Source organism: Lagopus leucura, unplaced genomic scaffold (assembly GCF_019238085.1).
Source record: "Lagopus leucura isolate 7727_CA_CO unplaced genomic scaffold, USGS_WTPT01 Super-Scaffold_100004, whole genome shotgun sequence".
In the NCBI taxonomy this organism is placed as follows: domain Eukaryota; kingdom Metazoa; phylum Chordata; class Aves; order Galliformes; family Phasianidae; genus Lagopus; species Lagopus leucura.
The window spans coordinates 58281519-58303311 of record NW_024962264.1 but is presented as its reverse complement, the minus strand read 5'-3'; the positions used below and the strand labels follow the sequence as shown (position 1 = coordinate 58303311).

The window sequence follows — 21793 nt, the reverse complement described above, 5'->3', positions numbered from 1 at the left end:
CATCCACCTATTGCCAATAGTACTCACTAAACCATGTCCCTCAACACAAAATCCAAACATTCCTTGAATACTTCCAGGATCGGTGACTCCACCACCTCCCTGGGCAGCCCATTCCAGTGCTTGACCACTCTTTCAGAAAAGTAGTATTGCCAGAAAAGTAGTATTTTCGATAAGGAAGCAACATCCAAAGACTCTTGAAGTCAATGGAAGGACTAATCTGGCCTCAGTAGATATTGTTTAATCCCTAACAGTTTTCTTGTGTTTTTTGTTTTTTTTTTTCTCTTTAGAGCTGACTATCTAACAGTCTGTTTTATAGGATAAATCTTGAAAAACTAAATATAAATGTTTAAGTAAGTTCTTCTATTTTCTTAATTATACAGCTTATTTCTTATATTAATATTTTTTCTCTAGGCATTTGAATTTACTGGTTTTTGCTTCTGACCAACATCTTTCCTTATTTCAAGAAATACTCAATGGTATTAAAATACTGGTTTTAAAACAATGGTATTACTTCCTATCAGAGGGATAGGAATTAAAGACTTTTAACCGCTAAAGACCTCTGATTGCTGGTTCACATTCCCCTCTCTTAGCTAGTAAGAGAGTAATCTACTAGTAATCACTGCCCTGTACTGTCCTTTCCTAAAAAGACCTTCAGAGTCATCTGCTCCTGCTCTAATGAATGCCATACCATGATGTGACTCTGTGAATCACTGTAATTTTGGAATTTGAAGATTTCAGTAGAACGGGAAATTAGTTGAGAACGTGTGGTGGTGGATCACGATAGATCTGGGAAGAAGTTTGCACCTTTTTTAGCTGTTTTTCTCTTGAGTAGAGAGAAAACTCTTGCACGGTTGAGATTTGCTAATTCTGCTTGAAAGAAAAATAAACTGTTATTTAGCACCAGGGTGTGCATGCATTGATTTATCTTCTGAGAAGTAAAAGGGTGAAATAATTGACTCAGTCAACTCCACCATTTCCATATGAACTTTCTGGAGACTTGCACACAGTGTCAAAGGGCAATGCTTACAGTGTGCTGTTCTAGTCCAAAATGTCAAAAAACTAAAGTATTAGCTAGTCTATACTCTACCCAATGGAACTTATTTATTCAGTCCTATCTCCATCGAGGAAACAAAAAATCTCAAAAATCTGCATTTCAGACTCCAAGTAAGACATGGAGACAAATTTATAGTTTTGCAGTGATTTTCCAAATGGAGTTTCAGAATCGTCAAAACCAGTAGAAGTTTCTACTGATTGCTCTTTTTCAAAAAAATATGAATGTGGATATGGGCAGACAGATATCAGATATCTTTAAAAACATTAACTCCTTTCCCCGCAGAAAGACTCAGACTAACAAACATTACAACTGGTAAGGAACTGTTATTTTATTGGTGTGTTTTAACTATTGTAAAATATTTTAATTGCATGTTCGTAGTACTCACAAAGGCAAAAACTAAATTTAAAAATTAATACAATCATACAGAATTCTGTGTAAAAAAAATCAGTAAACATTTCAAGGCCTGAAAAGTATTCAATATTACTGAAAAAAAACTTTGCCAAGATTCTATATTTCAGCCTCAAATAGTATACTTAGCACCAAGCAGAAATATGTGGGCTTGTTATCATACAAACTGTGACACATTACCAGTGAGATCTAAGTGCTCCAAATTTGGTAGGACTTGCAAAAATAAACCATTTTTTAATTGGGCTTTACTATTTAAATTCCTCTGTGTTATTTTAAATTTTGTATTTTCTCTGCAATTCCAGTTTCCAAGGCTTTAGTTCAGAAAATAAATGAATGGATGAATAAAATATATCCATAAGTGCTTTCAACTATTTATCTGGTAGCATCCAGTCATATGATGCTAATCAGAATTCTATCACCATTTCCCATTAAGAAGTTTCTATCTGGTTTGGAAACAAAACCATTCTCTGATGCACATGCAAGATATAATTGCTGCAGTAATCACACAATAAACGTAAAAAACTCATTAGTGAAGGTCTCTGAGGCCCCCACCTTTCTCAATTTACCTCTAAAGTGAGTATGGACACCCAGATCCAGATTTTGGATTATCATATCTATGGAAACAAGTTACTTTGATGCCAAGCGTTCTAGTACCAAGCATTCCTTTTCGGCTTAATGCTTCATTTTAGCAGGTGTCCATGAAGAACTTAAATTTTCTTATCACTTGCAATAGTCTTTTTTTTTTTATAGCTCTTAAAATGATGCTAGTGAGGAAGCAACCCAAACATGCTAATTTACAAATGCTTCAACTGGAACAATCTTGTTATTTTCCAATTATATTTCCATTTGGAAACTATAATTATGAAAATATGTTCAATTCTCTACTTGTAACAATAGGTGGCAGTAATAAAATCTTCATTTGTCTGTATAGCCAGTGGGAACACTTTCAAGTATGGATTAGAGAAATAATTGCAGTATTTATTGTTATTAGGGGTCAAAGATAACAGGCCAAGGAACATGAATTTTATACTGAGCCTTTTGCTTTTCTGAGTACGTACAGACAGATAAGTCTTCTTTGGACAGGTTTGGCTCCTGAACTTGCATGGGAACCAGATTAAAATAGAAATATTTAATACAGAACATATGATTATCTGCAGTTGCAATAATAATAGATAAAGATTCTTATATGCTATAAAGATTATAAAGATTTGACCAAAGAAATACATGAACCTATACTTTGAATCGTCTGTGTTGCACACCATAATATTTAAAAACTGTACCACGGCGGCTGTATAAACTGAGCTTTTGCATTACACAACCCACACTGTGATACCCAGGATTTCTCTTGTGGTTACAGAGGTTCTTTTCTAAGTGAGCATTACCAACCTAAATGACTTGCATGCAATCCGGTGGTTAGCTTTCATTTTCCCTGAAGGACTCAACAACAGAAGAGTCCTTCCTTTACTACAGACACTTTATAGAGCTAATGCTGGATGTACCTTGTATCTAGAGCACTTGCATTTTTGGATGTCTGAGAGGAACCTTGAACAATAGTCCACACTGATGGCATGGTATATCATGCACAGGAAAAGGAAAATCCTAAGGTTTCAAGTTGCCAGTAAGTGCCAGGGTAGTCATCTCTTCAAGGCAGCAGTGAAACATCCCATCAGGAACATTTTCTGCTGCTCTGAGTTTCAGCAGTACAACATAGCAGGGAGAAGGGCTATAGAATTGTGAGCAGAAAACAATCATATATCTGCAAGTGATGCTGTCTTGTTCTTTCTAATCTGAAACTCCAAATGCTAGCATGAATGTCAGGTTCCCCACTACCCTCACTATCATCATCATTTCCTTAATAAAGTATTAAGTATTTAGTCCTTTATTTATCAAAATGACCATCTCAGACCCTGTGATACATTCAACAAGAAGATACAGAGAGGAGTCTGAATACATTCCACACTCAAGTGAGCTTTGACATCCTTTGGATGCTTTCCATTCTATTTGGTTTTACAGATTTAATGTACATAAAAGTGAGTTGCAATAGCACAGGCTGAAATGTGCCTGAAAAGAAAATCCTATTCAGTAAAAGATTAAAAAACCTGAGCCGCTGCTACCTGAACTGGCAGGTCTTCTTGTGAAATACACCAACAGATGTATTAATTCTACAAAGCAGAAGGGTAAATACCAGATTTTGTGCTGCATTTCTTCCCTCCACCCAATCTAACATTTCAAACATTTCATGGCACTTTTCTACCTCTAACATAGATAGGTTTATCCTAGGTGTTTATATAGTAAATTACTATATAATTATTCTGAGAATAGCTTTGGATGATTCTAAGGACGAACCCTTATAAAGAAAATCCCACAACAATAAATATGCATATTCTTGAAGATTGTTGCTTAGAGTAGATGGGACTAGACAGGATAGAGATGACCAAATACACCACCTTTTTAGGAAATCTTTTCTTTTTTCCATGTTTAGGAAATCTAAGAGGTCAACTACATATTGCTTGGAATCCCACAGCTAATTTCTTGATTGATCTGGATAAGGAACAAAAGATCTGCGATATTACTTGAGTTCAGAGGCAGTAGTAACACCATCATAGTTAAGATTACTAGGCAAGAATACTGTGATGTGAAGATGGTTTTAGACAAGACTCTACAGATAAACTGTTGTTACAGTAATGTTTAGTAGTGAAATTATTATAAGAGTTGCCACTTAATTCAAAGAAAACTGAAATCGGATCCAACTCAAGATATTTGCATTAGATGCTATTATGAAGTAGGTGGCTACATTTCCATTTTTAGTGAATGTATGCCTAGACAATACAGTCACTGGAGTGTAAAGATTCAGTTGACTAAATATCTATCTTTTGATGAGCTGAATATCTATTTAGATTCTGTTGGCTGTGTTGAATAGGTATCCACTTGCTCAGACAGCTAATTTAAATATAGATTCCTGCATTTAGATCTTGGTGAACCGTGGAATAAGTTATAAGTTTTTAAAAACTTCAGAAACATTTAGCACGCAGCACAGGATTATGAAAACAACTAGGGATGTTCTCAAGTCAAATTATTGTAACATGTTATCACAGAAGCACAGGCAGGTACTTAAGCCTCTTGCAGGAGTCACGCTTCTGGCACTCATTGTATCGTTTGACGTCATCTCACACCACAAAGAGTGCAATCCTTCATGCATGATGAATTGAGCCATATGTGTGGTTAAGGATTTTCTTACCGAATACATCAAATAAAACATCTTCACCATTTTTGCAGTGAAAGTGACTGAAGCTCTGCATGGCCTTCTCTTAGTAATAGATGTAGTAATAGAGGAATGTCTGAGGATGGAGCCTGCTGGTTCCTCACTCACTTCCAGATGGGCATCCATCACAAGCCCAGATGTGTGGCAGCTGGGGGACCTGGCATTGCCACACAGAACTGCTCTTAAACAGCTGGAGATATATTTCATCCCCGGCAGATAAAATCTTGTCTGATAGAAGGAAATTGGTAATCCAGAATTCCTTAGGAGGGGAGAACAGGTAATGACTGAACACCACCATTCTTCTCAATAGCTAAAGAGTTACACCAGCTTGCTGCATGTGTTCAAAAATCTAGATAACAAAGGCATAACTCAATTTCTCAGTTTTAGATCTTCTATGCTGTAACATTTTGACTCTGTTTCTTCCAAAAGCAAATGTCAAATAATAAAAACTGGATGAAGGACTGTTGACTGGAAATGGACGCCCTTGCCTACACGCTCACAATTCTTAATTTCAGCAGTGGAGATACTCTGGGACTAAAGGAAATAAGCTGATACTTTAATTAGTGTTCAACTCTCTATACATGTGTAAGTCCATATGTATGCATCAGCATCTGTCTGTAGAGAATTTCTGTGGCTGACACTTGGTTTGCAGATGAGAGTTGAAGAATCACCACCAAGGGAAAATTCTGCAGAATCTCAAGTCCCTGTAGATTTTAAAGGCAGAGCACTAGATGACTAATACATTTAATTAGCATTGAAGCTGAGAAACACAGCTTTCTGTCAACAGGTTTTCACCTCAGCAAGTCTTGCTTAATTGTTTTGTTTACTATATTACTAATTGTTACTGATTATTAACAGTAAGTCAGTTACTGTTTATCAATATGAATTCGAAGTGGACATCCAAAACATATTGAGTAGCTATTATGATCTGATGCTTTAAAAAAGACCAACTTTTAATTTTTTTTAGCAACTTGAGAGAGCAACACATATTGCTCATTTTGCCTCTTAATCATTCCCCCATTTCACAGTGCCTCTCTCTCTCTACTCTTGCTGCTCGCTCCTTACTTGGAGTTTCAGAGACAATCCGTCTCCCAGTTGTGTTTCCCTTGCCCACACACTACTCCAAGCTCTGTATTCCCCAGTTTCTTCTTCAGCGCTCCTGGATCCTCTCTGGCCATCTCCACATTTAACAAAGGAGTTTCTGTCAATATATCCCACTTTTATCTAATCTCTGGAAACTCCCAGATTGCCTTTTTCCCCTCCAAATCTGCAGAGAAAACTGTTTCTCTTATCCCTTCCCTGGTTATTCCCTAGCAACTTCCTGAAGTTCTTGAACAGGGACATGATATCTTTTTTCTTCTTGATACACTCAGATGCACCTGTTATCTTCAATTTTGTTTTCCCTTACTACTGTCTCCTGAGGAGCAGCTAGTTGAAACCTCAGCCATTTTTACTGTGAATTCAGGGACCAGACATCCAGAGCTTAAATCAAGACTGTCTGACCAGTTTGTTTTTCTTACACTATTTAAAAATGGATATCTCCTGCTCTGTTATTTTTCTTGTAGTGTTTTCACGGTTCTTTGTTGTTGTCATTTTTTTTAATAATTCATGAGGCCTTTCATCATTCCAGTTGCATGGCACATCACTGGATACTGAATGATAACAACTACATAGAAAGATGAGATTTTGAACAGTGCTGGTTTTTACTAAAAATTAACAGGGTAGAGACCTGAATAAAACCATGGAAAAATTTTAACTTTGAACCACAAAATATTTATAATCTGAGCTAAATCTATGAGTGGAAAATAGACAATATCGTATAGGAAGAGGGAACATATTTCTACTGTAAAAAACTCATACTTAACTTTTAAAGTGCCTCCAACCCACATACACAAAAGTGTCAAATATGCAGTATAACTGAAATAAACTTACAGAGTGTAACGTGATGAAATGAAGAACAGTCACTGTGAACCAAGAAAAGGAGAAGCTGATGTTTTGTACTATTTTTATCATTAGACTAGAGAGCAACTCTTAATCATGCAACCAGAACTGTACCAAAGTTTCATGTGCATACCAAGATGAAGAAATTAATGAGTGAACAAAGAAGATATAAGTACATTTGAAAAAAACTTCTAGAGAATTGCCTTGAAGAGCACCCATAAAGCGTGTTGAGAAAAAATGCAAAACAAAAGAGTTAAAAAGGGAAGCAGAACTAAGTGTTTGGCAATCTGTATCTTAATTACAGGCCCTGCCTTCCACTTGTTTCAAAATGCAATACTCTATTAGATGATCACTGTTATAACTTCCCCTCTTTCTCATCCCTCCATGTAGCAGTTTAGTAAAAAAAAATGTGCAGTGGAATATCAAAGGTGTGCTGAAAGCTGCTGAATGAATTTTTAAGTGGAGAAGGATGCTTAAATTGGCAATATCCTTTAAGGAAATGTCTTCCATTGCATCTCAAACAATCTTCTCAGTTCCTGAGCTATAAGAATACTGCAGTCATGAAGAATTAATGTAAATGTGCACTTTTTGCCATTTGCACTTTCTGTCATTTTGCCTTATATTAAAATGTAGCTTACATTATAAGGAAATTTCCAAGGGAATGCAAGAACACTCTGTGTATGTATTGCTCATCCAAGCTGAAGAAACGATACAGTCATTAAAGTCAGAATAGCAGAAAGAAGCAATCATCCACCTGTTTCTGTTTGCTCAGCCTGAAGTTTACAGCCTTCTTTTTCCATATTCCTGCTCTCCATCTAAATACTTTAATCAAATATACCAGATACAGATAAAAAAAACCTCAGGCACACTGCATACAAATCTGCTGTTTTTATGGACAGAATATACCTGTGTACAGCAATGATATCATGAAATTTCTAAGAGACTATTAGCAAACATCAATATGCTACCAACACAGTGACCCTTGCTAGTACACAGGAGTAGCAAGTAGATGCCTTACACACTAAGTTCACTTCAGAAAATAGCAATTTCATAAACAAGAAAAATAGCATAAACCAAGTAATATTTGTGGATGGAGATTTGACATAATCTTGAATATACAGCTCTGCTTCTATTCTATTAGCTCTCCTACTTCAGCATTTGGATCTACGAAATTGATTCATGCTCAGAATTGTAATACTGAGGAGACAAGAAAAGAAGGAAGGAAGGAAACCATTTAACTTCATTATCCATGAATGGGGTGATAAATTGTGGATATGAAGAATATGTATAGTATTTTGATACATACCATATGTCCTGCTGAATACTTAGCATAAAACTTCTCTTACTTAAAGTTAGTTTAATAAGAAACAACTGTTAAAGAAACCCATAAGAAGAGAAAAAGCAGTAACACAGGCAGGTGATGGCAGCTGGTTTAAAAGAGTGTGTGCTCTTCAGAAACTAGATACAATTCATAGGAGAGTCATAATGCCAGAACTGACATGCAGGTAGGTTTTGTGAAAGTCCTCTAGCAGACAGACATACATGAAAAAGCTAGCACAATAATATGCTGCGCTGCCACAATGACTGACAAATGGGAGGTGCAGAGCATGGAACTGTCTAACTGTTGGCTGATGTCCTACATGGACTTCATGGGTTCCCTTTGAGCACACTCCACAGAAAATTTGTTCTGGGCCTAGGGCAGCAGTGGACATGCTGACATCTCCAGAATATCTGCCTATCACTCTTAACTACAGCAGCAAGTTTATGGCAAGGAAATTCCCTGGCAACTTTTTATTATCCGTTTGCATTTGTACCTCATGACATGATAGAGAATCCAAATTTGCCTGGCCTTTATCTCTGTACGTCCTTAGAGGTGAAACTACTACAGAATGAAAAATTCAGTGGGACTGAGTTCTACTGGTGTAAAAACTTTTCAGTGCTGTCCATAACTGCCTGATCATCAACAGTTACTACTTATGTTTCTACTTCTTTCCAGTGATTTCTGGTTCACAGGTTGCTTCAGAATTGTAAGAAATGATCTTTTACTCTTTTGAGTCACCCCAAAAGCCATTTAGAGGTTCTCTTTCACTCACTTAATGCTGTCCTCAGTGCCAGCAATGGACAAGAGCCTGCAAGCTGTACTCATAGAAATATGTACCAGTAGAGGCGATGCACAGTTGCTATCACCATATGCACCACCCAACATCTCACTGTGCTCACATTTGCTTTTAGGTCTTCATCAACATTCAGCAAGCGCTGATGAATGTCATTGAGTCCCATTTAATTCACACAGAGGAATTCAAGAACATCCCTATTTTCATCTGCACTTCCATGTCAGACAACATTTTGTCCCTCTGCTGCCATCTGTCACACAGCAACAAAATGTAACGGAATATTGGTTGGAAGGTTCAGCTTCTACTGCCATACCACCACCATCTGCCTCTGACATAGTGAGGCGGTATAACAAAACAACAGGCATTACTTTCAGATCAGCCCTCTTATGTAACTTCTTCCTCCATATCTAGTTGTACATAATATCTGCACTTACTTGTGTTTGTGTCTAAAAAGAGAAACAAGTAAAAAAAACAATTTCAGTGACAAAACTTTAGGTTTTTTGTTAATGAGGAACACTTGCTCTGTCAGTCTCTCTACAGCACAAAAAGCTAGGACAAGGTCAGTTTAGATTGTCCTTCCTAATAGAAATTTGTTAGCTAATGATAATTGGCCCAGTTCAGACTATGGTTCAGATCTTCCCTTTCCTAACTTTGATCAGACACCTAAATTTTAAATGATGTGAGGTTTGTGAGTAGAGTTTTCCTTGACTAAGCAAAATATTTCATGCTAACACACTGTTACAGCTTCTCAGTAATGAGAAGGAGGATGAAAGAAAGGACCAAGAGTCAACTTCATTTATTCACTTCAAAACTGCAAGGAACTGAACAGTCCTCTGTTGACCACAGGGTGAATGTCTTAGCTATGGAATATGAAAAGAAAGAAGGCATCGTGGGTGTCTTCTGGTATTTTCCCTGAGTGATGAATGTAGAGCACGCTAGGTCGACAATAGAGAAGTATATCAGTGCCAGTGGCAGGACTGGATCACTTGGTGGGGCACCACACATCTCAGCTGTTTTATATACAGGCATTCTTCATTAGTCATCCAGTCTATGGATATTGAAATTTCACTGTGTTTTCAGATCAGCTTCATTTGTTTGCATTATACTGTGTCATCTATCCAGTAATTTTTCTTTTACTCTTGCCAAACTTGTAACAGTAATTTGTTCTCATAGGTAAATAACTCCATTCTACAGTTGAAAGGCTTGTCCTTTGCTTATTCATATCTGGTGGTATCTAATTCTTTTTTTAATGACTCAACTAAAATTCAAATACCTTTTGTGCACAGAATTTGTAAGTGTCTTTCTTTTTGATCAGTGCTAGCTCATAAGCATTCAGCAGATTTTCTGTGCTTTGTATTTGCATAGCATTTGTTTTAGCTGGTTTTGATATCCTTTCTAATTTGCTTCTCTTTACATAACTTCTCGTGCAGTTTCTGCAATTTGTCCTTGAAAATAATGTGGGCTTGCACTTGTTTAAAGAACATAAGACAAAGAAATGGAAGAGACTTGGGGAAACAGATGAAAAAAAAATCAGTGAACAGACCTCTTGACTCGTCATGATCCTTGGGAGTATGTATGAATAATAGTCACAGTACGATTGTTGGTTTGTTTTTTCCAGTTTGTCTACTTCAGAATCTACTGCCTACTCTTCTTAATAAAAGTGATTAGAAATATGAACTGAAATTTGTAAGAAACTATGTCCTAGTAAAAAACTTGTCCTGATAAGCCCCAGATTGACACCATTCTATCTGTAACATCTGCAAAAATCAACAAAGCAAGAAGTCTTTGTTTTCAAATCATTTCGAAAGCTTATTTACTTCTTACATGCTAAATGGACAGTTTATGAAAGGAACATTTAAAATTAGAGTTTTTACTTCTGGAGAGTAGTCTTGTGAGTGAAAGACTACACTATGAAAGAGAGAGGCTTTCATCATTCATTTGGATGTATTACCCTATTTCACCAGACTGCTGGACACCTTGAAGGACACACTGGTGATGAACATGAAGTTCCTACACTACAACACAGCTTAGTAGTGTTGCACAGGACAGTACATCTGGCCTCGCCTGTAGCAGCAAAACTCCCTTACTTTGCAGCAGGATGCTTGGTAGAATGGCACATAATCCTCCATTTGTCACCATGTTCCATTATTTTCTGTCTGAACTACGTGAACCAATTCTGTGTTTCAACCTAAGATTTAGTTGTATACTTACGTTATGTATACAAACACAAATTATTTTACATTTTTAAAAAATTACTGAAATAAAAAAAGCCAACAAACTGGGTATGCAGATCAAACATAGAGTCCAGTATGTCAAAATGGTGATGTAAAGTTACTGCAATTTCCTTTCCAGACACTTGCTACAGCCAGCTTCCTTTCTGACCAGATGAAACTAAAGGAAACAAGCAGTGATGTAGAGTTGCAAGGGCAATGCAGTTAACACTTGCCCACTTGGAAAGAGAAAACCTGATGTGATCAGTATGGGTGCATTACTTGGGCAGCAGGAGCTGTGCTGCTCTGAGCTAAGGCTCTGGCTGCAAGAGCATCCTAGGAGACACAACTGCCACTGGTGGAAGAAATAACTGAATGAAATTGTGCAGCCTACTTCAGTGAGGAAGCAGGTGGTTTTATTGAAATTTATGAACAGAAACATTTGTGAAAGGAGGAGGCTGAGTTACTCAAGTCTGAAATAAGTTCATTCAGGCTTTGATGGGAAAACTTCTGTCCAATATATTATTCACTGATATTATACAGGCAGCACGGGAAAGAATACATTCAGATGTACAGTCCTGAAACTTGATGTCAGCTCATGCAGAGTGCCAGATTTGATCCAACATCTGAGAGCAAGTGAGACTACGTGAACTGTCGGAAGCCATTCTGTGTGCACTGGATCCAAAGGTCCATAAGAAACACTGTTCATCCAGGTTTTTAATGATTTGTTTTAAATTTTAAAAACGTGGAAAAAACATCATTCTAGCAAAGCTGTGAGAAATATAAGTCTGTGATGCAGTTTTACCAGTATCTAATAGAGATGTCTCAATATTAATTTAGTGTTAAGTGAAAAATTTGCCAGAGTAATCTTCAGATCATAACTTGAAACTTATCACGTTCTTTTTTTAAAGTGCTTATAATTCTGGTTGAACATCTATGTAATTGTAAATATTTACAACAAAGCTGCAAGAGAGACACGCAATGCAGCATTTTCTTTTGTGACATAACAAATAAAATCATGGTTGCAGGATTTTACTTGGCAAATATGGATTTATATACAAATATGCAATTAATTTGCAATTTTCATTGAAAAAAAACTGAAGAATAATGGCTTTTGCACAATTAATGTTTAAAGTCATCTCTGCAGAAACAATACTTGTATTCCTGAAATAATTGCTGCATTCAAAATACACGTAACAAACTGCCTCAGCTAGTGCGGAGGCATACATGTTAACTCTCAAGGGAACTGGCATAGCACCTACCTAGACACTCATACATCCATTCACACGTGCCTTATAGCTCCTGTCTCCCTCACTTTCACCTCCTTTTCTAGTAAATTCCTGGGGCTGTAGGCTAATCCTTAAAAATACCTTCTGTCACTTTTCTGGATACAATAGTAATGGAAACTTGTACACATTTCACACACATCTGTAAATATTGAGAAGTTTAGTTCCTGACTCACACATCATATATTCAGCTCTTTGTAATGTCATGATTTGAAAATCCACCTACCCAGTCTGATGAATCATTCAACCACTCTTTGTAGCACAGACAAAATTTAGTAGTGGGCTCTCTCAGTGACTCTGTGACTCACTTTTTTTTTATTGTTGTTGTTGCTACTAACACGCTCATTTAAAAGTGAAAGATCCAATACAGTTTCATAGGTTAACTCCTGAATGCTGACTAGAAGGACTTTGTCATACTGACAATGCTGATGTCTGCTTCCACTGAACATAAATGCCAGCAAGCTTGTTGGTTTAATCTGTGATTGAGTTTGGGTGTTTGTAAAGCAACATCAACATGTTTCCATATGGCAATATTGTTTGCTCAGCTCCTTAGCCAACTGAAATCAGAGGTGCCAGTCCTGTTGGAGTGGTCTGTAGCAGCTGAAGACCTGCCATAGCTGAAGCCAGGGGGACAGTGGCACATGATGGATATTCCTGAGGTAATAATTCCTTCACTGATACATGGATCATCTGAGGTGTTCTGGGACATGGTGGGAAGGTGAGAGCCAAAATGCTCCTTGTACCATAGTTGGGTGGTATGGGCAGAAAGCAGTGAAGTGCAAGTGCCATGTTCAGGTCTCAGTTTCTCCCCAGTAGCACAGTGGAATGGGAGAGTCAGATCCTTCACATCCTAAACAACAGTCCTAACAAAATAGCCAGTGAGAACCACCACAGCATATAAACCAGTTATTTTAATGTGTCTCATGTTGTAAAAATTGCCAACAAAAAGTGAACGCAAAACCTCATCTTTGGAAATTGACACCAAATGCCCACAAACAGTTCCAGCTAGGATCCTCACTCCTCCTGCCTTCCTGGGTGCAAATCAACAGCTGGTTTTAAAGTCAGTGATGTTACACTGCACTACAATGAGTGCAAAACAGGAAATTCAGTAAAATTGTTTACCAGCCATGATAAATTAACGCAGAAAAGAACAGAACAGTCTTGCCCAATTCCTCAGTTGAATCATGGCAATGCATGTTATGTAAGAAAAAAACTACAGACACATTGACTTAAATTTAACCCTTCATTCCCTCAAGACATCCACCAACTTTCAAAGACCATTCTGTGAAACATATTTAAGTCCCAGGCTTGTAATAAAATACGAGTTTTAATTACAAATTCTTTGCCTAATGTTTGAAAGCCTATCTACATAAACTGTCTCATTAAAATGAAGGTGAGAAAAGTGCTCATCAATTTGTTTTTCACCAAGAACATTCTCCAAGTCATAGAAACAAAGGTCAACTGAAATTCCGAGCCTAACTTTTAAATTATTCAGTGGTAAAGGAACCTGTATACAGAATACATAGAAATGCACAATAATGCTTGCAACATTTGTATGCTTTTTATTTCAAGCAAAAAAATTGTTGCAATGCTTTCTTGGATTTTGTTTTGTACAGTTTTGTTTACAGAGGACACATCTACCACTGTCCCTCAGGTTTGAGAAATTTGTACTGACACTCCCTCTTCAATAGTCAGATCACACTTTTTATTATCACTTTATTATAAAATCATGAGGCAGCTCTGTGAGCAGATAGGATGAAGAATATCAATTAAAGCATTTGAAGAAATTTGTTTGTACTTGTCACTAAAAGATCTATGGCACAGTTCAGTTCCGCTTGCTCTCTGAATCTCACATCCAGCTTTGGCAATGCAATAAAACAATTTTTCTGTTTAAGCCAGTGCAAACCAAGGAGAAATATCCTGAATTTAGCATAAAAGGATAAAACAGAGGATTGAGCCAAACAAAACTTCACAGTTGCTACACTAATACAGAAAAGAATTTACCCCACTGTCTCATGTAAACAGATAGAAAACAAACAGGCCTCAATACATGACACACTTTCTGACATAAATATTATGATTGCCATCCATTCAGCAATAAAAATAATAGGTTGTTGTAATTAAAGAAATGCAAAAAGGACACAACACCTATTCCTGATCCAATTCATTTCTACTATTTCTCTTATTTCTCCACCTTTCCTACCCCTCATCAACCTAGTGCAGATTCTGCAAGCAAAAAAAGTCACTAATTCCTAGCACTTGATGTTCTGACCTTTCCCTCACATTGTTGTGTGAAGGTGTTGCCCTGAATTTACAACTTTTTTGTGTTCAGGAGAGCTGAGGATCCAGAGAATCAAAATGAAATTAAAAGCAGCCAGAAGGATGTTAGGTGATGTATTTAGATGTAATCTGATACGTGATAAAATTCCTTTGGTTTGCAAACAGAAAACAACCCATCCCTGAAATGAAATTCTCTCACCTGTGAATGATGTGGTATCTCTGCAAATAATCCAGGGAAAGTGCCAGCTCACAGATGTACAGTTTGACGGTTCCTTCATTAAAGTGAACATTCTGCTGCAAATGGTACCTCAGGTCTCCTCCAAGCAAGAGATCAACCACCATGAACATGTCTTCTTCATCTTGAAAGGAATACCTGGAAGAAGGAAATACAGCTGAGATTTCAGATCAGAGAAGCAGTTGCAGCATGCTCTAGGATAGCTCTCAGAAGTAGTTCTGTTCAAGGCAAGTTCATGATTTGCTCAAAAGGCACACATTTCTCCAATGTGGCAGTACAATTCCATGGCCAAACTTTCTTTGTTTGCTGTAGGACTCTGAGTCCAAGCAGAGCTTGGGTCACTGCAGCACAAGTATCTGAAGTGTTTTAACCATAACTAAGCACTTTAATGTTGATAAACTGCATTTAAAATACTCTTTAGTTTTCTACATTTTAAAATAACCATATAGACATTCAGTCATCAAAATAGCTTACTACATAGAAGCAATAAAATAGAAGACACTGAAACATTTGATATTAGATGTATCTGCCTGTAGCTCAGTACCTATGGAAGATAACTTTGCAGGATCAAGAGCTGCTGTTCCAGTGGTATATTCCATATTCAGTAAATATACACAGCACTATAGCTGAATATTTTCTATAGCTTCTAGCATAACTCCAAATTCAACAAGAAATAACACTGCAATTTTGCTGCTTAACAATATTTATTTTTTTCAGCCTGCAACTTACATCTTGCAAAATGACAGAGCCTTCATGATTACCAACTAAATTCTTTTGAACACTTTTCCAGAACTGCACGTTGAATACGATGAGGGCCAAATTCTGGTCTGATTTAAATCCTGTAAACCCAAGAGTGTAGCCAGCCAACGTGTAGTGTACACAGTGCTCGGGTAAGCAGGATTTTCCATCTGTTTCTACTTACCTTGGATAATCTGCCATCACTCTATTTTCTTCCAATCTAAGTAAACTGATAGAAACTCACTGGTTTTCATTTCTGAATGCAGCTAAGACACAGTGTTTTAGATTTCCCAAATGGAGGATGGTGTATACCCTATTTCTAATATGAAGTCACTTTACACTGGTTTGAGAATTCATTTTGTTGTGAAGTTATATTAGCTTACATCAGACATGAATACGAAAGGCTGAGAGGTGATCCAGGATGATAGTTCCTCCTCCATCATTTTTTATCCCATGAGCTGTGTAATATATGTTAGCTACAGATTCAGTTGTTCTGAGCCATAAAATATATAAGGAAATGAAAAAAAAAGAGTAGCTTTGCAGAAAAAACGTCCAGAAAAGTCTACAGTAGATTATTTTAATTGACAGTTACAAATGGTTTTCCTTGCACTCAGGCCTGCACTTTCTGAAATGAGACACTGTTTAAGATTGTCACAAATAGTTTGTTATGAATTTAAATGTTTTCTATTCTTTCTGAGCACAGATCTGAGAAGCAAGAGTCTCTAGGTTACATTCCTGTATGCCTTTCAAATGCTGGGAGGTGAAAGCCATTTTATTTGCATTAAGCTTACTTCTCAGTATGTCAGAATCATAAAGAGGTTGGCACAAGGTATCTGCTCACCTCCAGAGGCTCAGAATTTCAGCACACAAGCACTGAAAAGAGAAAGCTTCAATTATATTCAAATTAGTCTGAATGTTGTGCATTGCTGAGCCTGGAGCAATTGCAAAAAGAAAGACTAAATACATTGTTATATTTAATGGTCTTTTTTCTTTTTCCTTTTTCTTTTTTTGATACTGCTTTATTTTTAAATGATATTTTTAAATGAAGTAGTTGTAGCTTTGAGCAGAGGTAATGAGAAATGTTAACTTCTTTCTTCAGCTACTACTTCAGTAAAGAGTAGATTTTGTCTGGTTCCCTTTTGTGTCATAAAAAAAGGAAAAATAAGTGAAATAAAAAGGCACTGATTGAAAATTCTACTTAAATTTATAAATAAAATATTGCATCTAGTCCAGAATTAAAGATTTCTCATTGTGTCTAGAATCACATGATTATACGCCAGTAATACGAATATGATGTCACTCTCATCATAAGAATTATAATGTCCTAAGTAATTTCTTTAATGTGACTGTGAGGCTGAGGATGAAGTCTGGATAAGGACTGACTTCTGTTTTAACTTCAACAACTATTGCCATTTCTGGGAAAATAATTACTGTGTTTGAAAGTGTACTCAAGATAAATGTGCTACTAGAGCAATCCAGGAATAAATGTGGAATGTTCTCCACATGTACATAATTGATAATACTTGATGGAATGGGATTTTCATTCCAAGTTTGTGTTTCTGCTGAGGCACTCTAGTTTCTTGCAATTGAGAGTGGGGGAATAGTGGCCCTGCGCTATGTTCCCAAGTAAACTTTTGGTGCAACTGTGAATCATCTAGGATTTAAAAGAGAGATAAAAAATAAGAACTGGGAAGAACTGTTACCCTATTCTATTCCATTATTGGCAGGAAATGCTACTATATATTGTCTGCCGACAGTGAGGTTCAGGAGTGTGCATGTTATTTCTACTCACGTTCCACAGCAACCTAAGAGAAACAACACTGCATCAGAATAGAGGCCCATCTATCTTGGGAGTCACAAGAAACACAGGAACAACACAAAAATATGCAGAAAAATACGTAGAAAACAGCAAAGAATAGTATGGAGATGTATAATGCTTTCCTCCAGTACTCAAACGTGCTGCAGGACTTTCTGGATCTTAGTTTGACATACAGGAATCCAGACTGAGATGATAAGAGATGGCTTTTGTCCTGGCACATGTCAGATCATTTAGTATCAGCTGAGCACCCACTATCAGGTAAACATGTTAAGGTAAGCACAATCCCGAAAAAGAAAAATATAAGGCTTCCAGAGAAGATTCTAGCTCTAGAATAACACATTCTGAATCCAAACAGATGAAATAAGAATGAAACCAAGTCAGGATTCAGAAGCATTCATAAGCTTTCCTGCATCTGTCACAAGCTGTAAATGACAAACAGGACACTTCTATGTAGACACTCAAGCTAGAATGATGTCTGCCCAGGCACAGCTCTTGCAGAGCTCTGACTCTCCTCTCTTTCACTTGGAGCCAGACTTTTCTTCCACTTTTAGTGATACGTATCTGTGGTGACCGCTGATCCTGTCAGAAGTGCTGTGTATTCAAATCTGTATATTTAAGATGAGAGCTGGATAAGTTTGAAAGAAAAGATGCTATAAATGGGTATGTGTAGTATGCAGAGCAGACATTTTCACCTGTGCTGAATTATATCACACTTGACACACATCATTATGCTAATCATACGTGTGTAGCCATGGATAATAGTATTTCCCATGCACAGTTGGTCCAGTTGGCTCACAGTTGTGTGGGTGGCATTTCTCCAAGTATCTGGATCAGAGCAGAGTAATATAAAAAGTGCTGGAGATAAGACCATTCCAAGAGATTTTCTGGAAAGCAGATGAATTTATTCCAGTGAAATGATGCTCCTACAACCTAGAGGAAGGCATGGACATGGCAAACAGCAGAAGGCCCCTGGAGCTGATGCTTTTCCACTAAGTAGCTCCTGCAGATACAGGTTATTAAGCTGCTGAATGCACAGCAGGAGCTGCTCCACATTTCACTGTGCAGCTGGGTAGTCCAAAATGCTGTGGCTTGTGCTGTGTGTTAAGGACTCTCAGGACCTGGCATATCACCTTCTGACCAGCTTTGTTTGTCATGATCACAAGCAGTTTTGTCCTCTGTCTATCTACCTTACACAAATCCAATATTCATTCTCTACACAAGAAATGAGCTATTCTCTTTTAGCTTCCTGCTTTTCAATATTTCAAGAAATAAGTGGTTTTGATTTATTGGTCTAAGAATTGAAATTGACAGCAAGTGAAATATTAGCCACCTGAAAAAATGAATTTCTGAAACTCTTGCTGCAGGCTGCGGAGGGGCTGGTGGCAAATCAGCCCCCTAGAGATTAGCTTTTTGAGTAATCACAGTAATTTTACTTCTGCAAGCTTCTTATCTGATCAAAGGCAAATGACATTCAAAAAGGCTGATTGGTTTTTAATTAAAATCAAAGGTTGTTTTGGATTTTAATGTTAACCAGGTAGCTGAGAAATACTGAACGAATTACAGCCTTGTGACCAATACTGAGTACTACATTACTGTAAAATATATTACTTTTCTTCTGTAAAGCCAAGATTTTAAACTCCTCTGAAATGAAAGAGTAAGTGTCTTAGAGTAAATTTCATTTTTTCTTTTCCTTTTTTTTTTTTTAGAGTAGTGTCATGAGCCTGTTGTAGGATAACAATTCTAATTACAGAGCTAGCCTCTGCTTCCCCTTGCTTGAAGAAAAGTTTTAATGCATTAGAATAAGCTTTCTTCAAATTAAGATAAAATAATAATGCCCCTAGCAACAGTGAATTGGATTTTTTATTATCTTCAGACTGGAAGATAAATTACAATTGAACAAAATCCTCCATGGAAATAAATTTAAACAGAGCACGTTCTGAGTTAGTTATATCAGTTTTCTTATTTCTATCTGTATATTTGTTTTAATAATATCTCTTATTGTATTTATATCATAGTTTTATTTGTTATTTGTATCTCTGTCTCTCCACAAAGGCAGTTACAGATGTATTATTAAGATAACTTTTCCCCTTCATACTCCATCATCGTATTTAGCTGGGGTAATTTTTTGTAGAAATCCTTCTAGATGAAACACCCACTATCCAAAGTTTTTCCAGAGGAAAGGACATAATGATTAATATTTTGTGTACAATTTTAAGAGTAAAAAACACATAAAATTTGCATCATTGAGCCAATGCCAAACTTCATAAATCCAAGGTGATCAGTTAAAGCAAGACACGAACAGTTCAGCTATTCAGATGAGATCTCTGCTCTTTACTGAATATGACAAACGATTTAGTGTTGGTTGCTCCTAATTAGAAATTTAAAGAAGGATCATTCTCTGGTTTTCCCTTGGCAGCCTTAAGAGGAGGAGGTAATTTTTTTTAACAACATGAAGCCTTCAATGATTGCAGATTTTTCTGTGTGCTGGAAAAGCAGACACAACGTAGCAGAGCTCGAAGTTCTCTTTCACAGAATCACAGAATGGCCAGGGTTGGAAGGAACCTCAAGGGTCATGAATGTCCAACCCCCCTGCCACATGCAGGGCCAACAACCTCCCCATTTAATACTAGAGCAGGCTGCCCAGGGCCCCATCCAATCTGACCTTGAACACTTCTAGGAACGGGGCATTCAACCCCAGAGTAATGCAAAGCACAGAACTGCAACAGCGCACCAGTTCCTAACTTTACAGTCAAAACAAGAAATGCAGTGGCTTTGGAAAGACCTGGCCATGTGTCTCAGTGCCTCACAGGGTAGCCTCTGTGAGTTCTTGTCAAGATCTGTTGTAGGGCTGCTCAGTATTGGCCTGGATTAGCAAAGCCTTGAGGAACCTTTCAAACACAAACTCCAAAAAGGAAAACTCATTTCTAACATGTGTGACGTCACCTTGTCCAAGAAGGGGCAGGCAACAGTTTAAACGCATTAATTGGTCAGACTGGTCTCTTTCCATGAAATCATGTGGCTGCATCTAGGCTGCCTACTGGAATTTCATGGAAATTTCTCACGTGGGTCTGGAGACAGTGTTAGTTCTAGTACGTTGGTGCTGTCCTGTTTGTGTTTTTTAAGGATAGAAAATCAACATTTTATCTTTCCTTTACAAAGTAAAACACAAAGTCTTAGTATTCCTGAAAAAGGTCAAACAGTTGAAAAAAAAAGGGTTAATTGGTAGTCTATGATAAGGTGTATGTATCAGTTAACAGAGAAACATAAACAGGTTTTATCTGAGCATATAATAAAGAACAATTACAAAATTAGGAAAGTTTCACTGCTTTTGCCTTTAAATCTAAGGATTTTTTTGTTATCATTAGTAAGATTGTATGCTAAAAACTAGCAATCTTAATCTAAAATTTTGGGTTGATTGCTAAAATCAACTTCTATGACATTCAAGTATAGGTTGGTGTACAACACTTCTTTATATTCAAAGACATCACCAATGAATTTGTGAAGTTGTAGGCAAATTACATCCTCACCACGAACAAGTAACATATTGCCCTGTGATTAAAAAGATTCTGCTGCAAAGTGCCTATGTAAGAATTAGACATAGTTACTGCTCATGGTATCATTATTTCTTCATGTTTGCCTTGTTGTGTTTTTTCACTAGTCGAGTTTGTGTAACTATGTTGTAGAATTATTCTCATCAACTGTTTGGCAGTAGTAGGGCCACCCAAGACTTGCTGTACTGAAAACATACACTTATGTCAGGAACACTCAAGTCACTTAAAGACTTGAATAATTTGGCATTTGACAAATATCTTTACACTGAACAGCTAAAGAGAGAAGTAAAGCAAAGGTGCAAAACACCTTGTTATGTGTATGGAATAGTATAATGTAGGCATAGTATAGGCCGCTATAGATGTAAGTGTGTATTAAGTATAGGTATGAGCGCCATAAATAACAACTCTGTTCATTCTTCAAGTCATTACAAACTCGCCTGTGTTGAAAAGGTAAAATGAAAACTATTATATCCACTATGAGGGGGAAAAGCAAATACTTATTTCATAAAGAAAGAGACGTTCAAACTGAGTAAAGAAATGTCATGTTTGTGTTCACTGCCAAGACAAAGACAAATATCAAGAGAAAAACAACACAAGATTTGTGAACATTGTAAACACAAGTATGCAAGTATTGTGAAAGAATGTTTGAAATGTTCCTTCAAAACATCTGTTCTGGTTATATTTCTGCAGATTTCTTTTGCCCTTCTGGAAAAAGAGTAAGCACTGGTTATTGGAATTTGCAATTTGTGCTTGCAAAATATTTAATAGAATCCTACTGTTGCAAAGAAATGGAAATACTTTTCAAGCTCAGAAAAACAAAAGTCATTTCTCCAAATGCTGTTGAGAACAACAGATTACTTCCTTTATAAATATGTAAAAGATACCTAGATACCTT

At 36.9% G+C, this 21793-nt stretch overlaps 1 protein-coding gene across 1 annotated transcript in view; it reads right to left on the bottom strand.

Moving 5' to 3' along the window:
• STK32B (serine/threonine kinase 32B) overlaps positions 1–21793 on the bottom strand; it is a 146449-nt gene that overhangs the window by 51947 nt on the left and 72709 nt on the right. The window contains exon 4 of the mRNA XM_042871501.1: positions 14755–14928. Coding sequence (XP_042727435.1) covers positions 14755–14928 — 174 coding nt within the window. The remainder of the gene's footprint in view (positions 1–14754; positions 14929–21793) is intronic.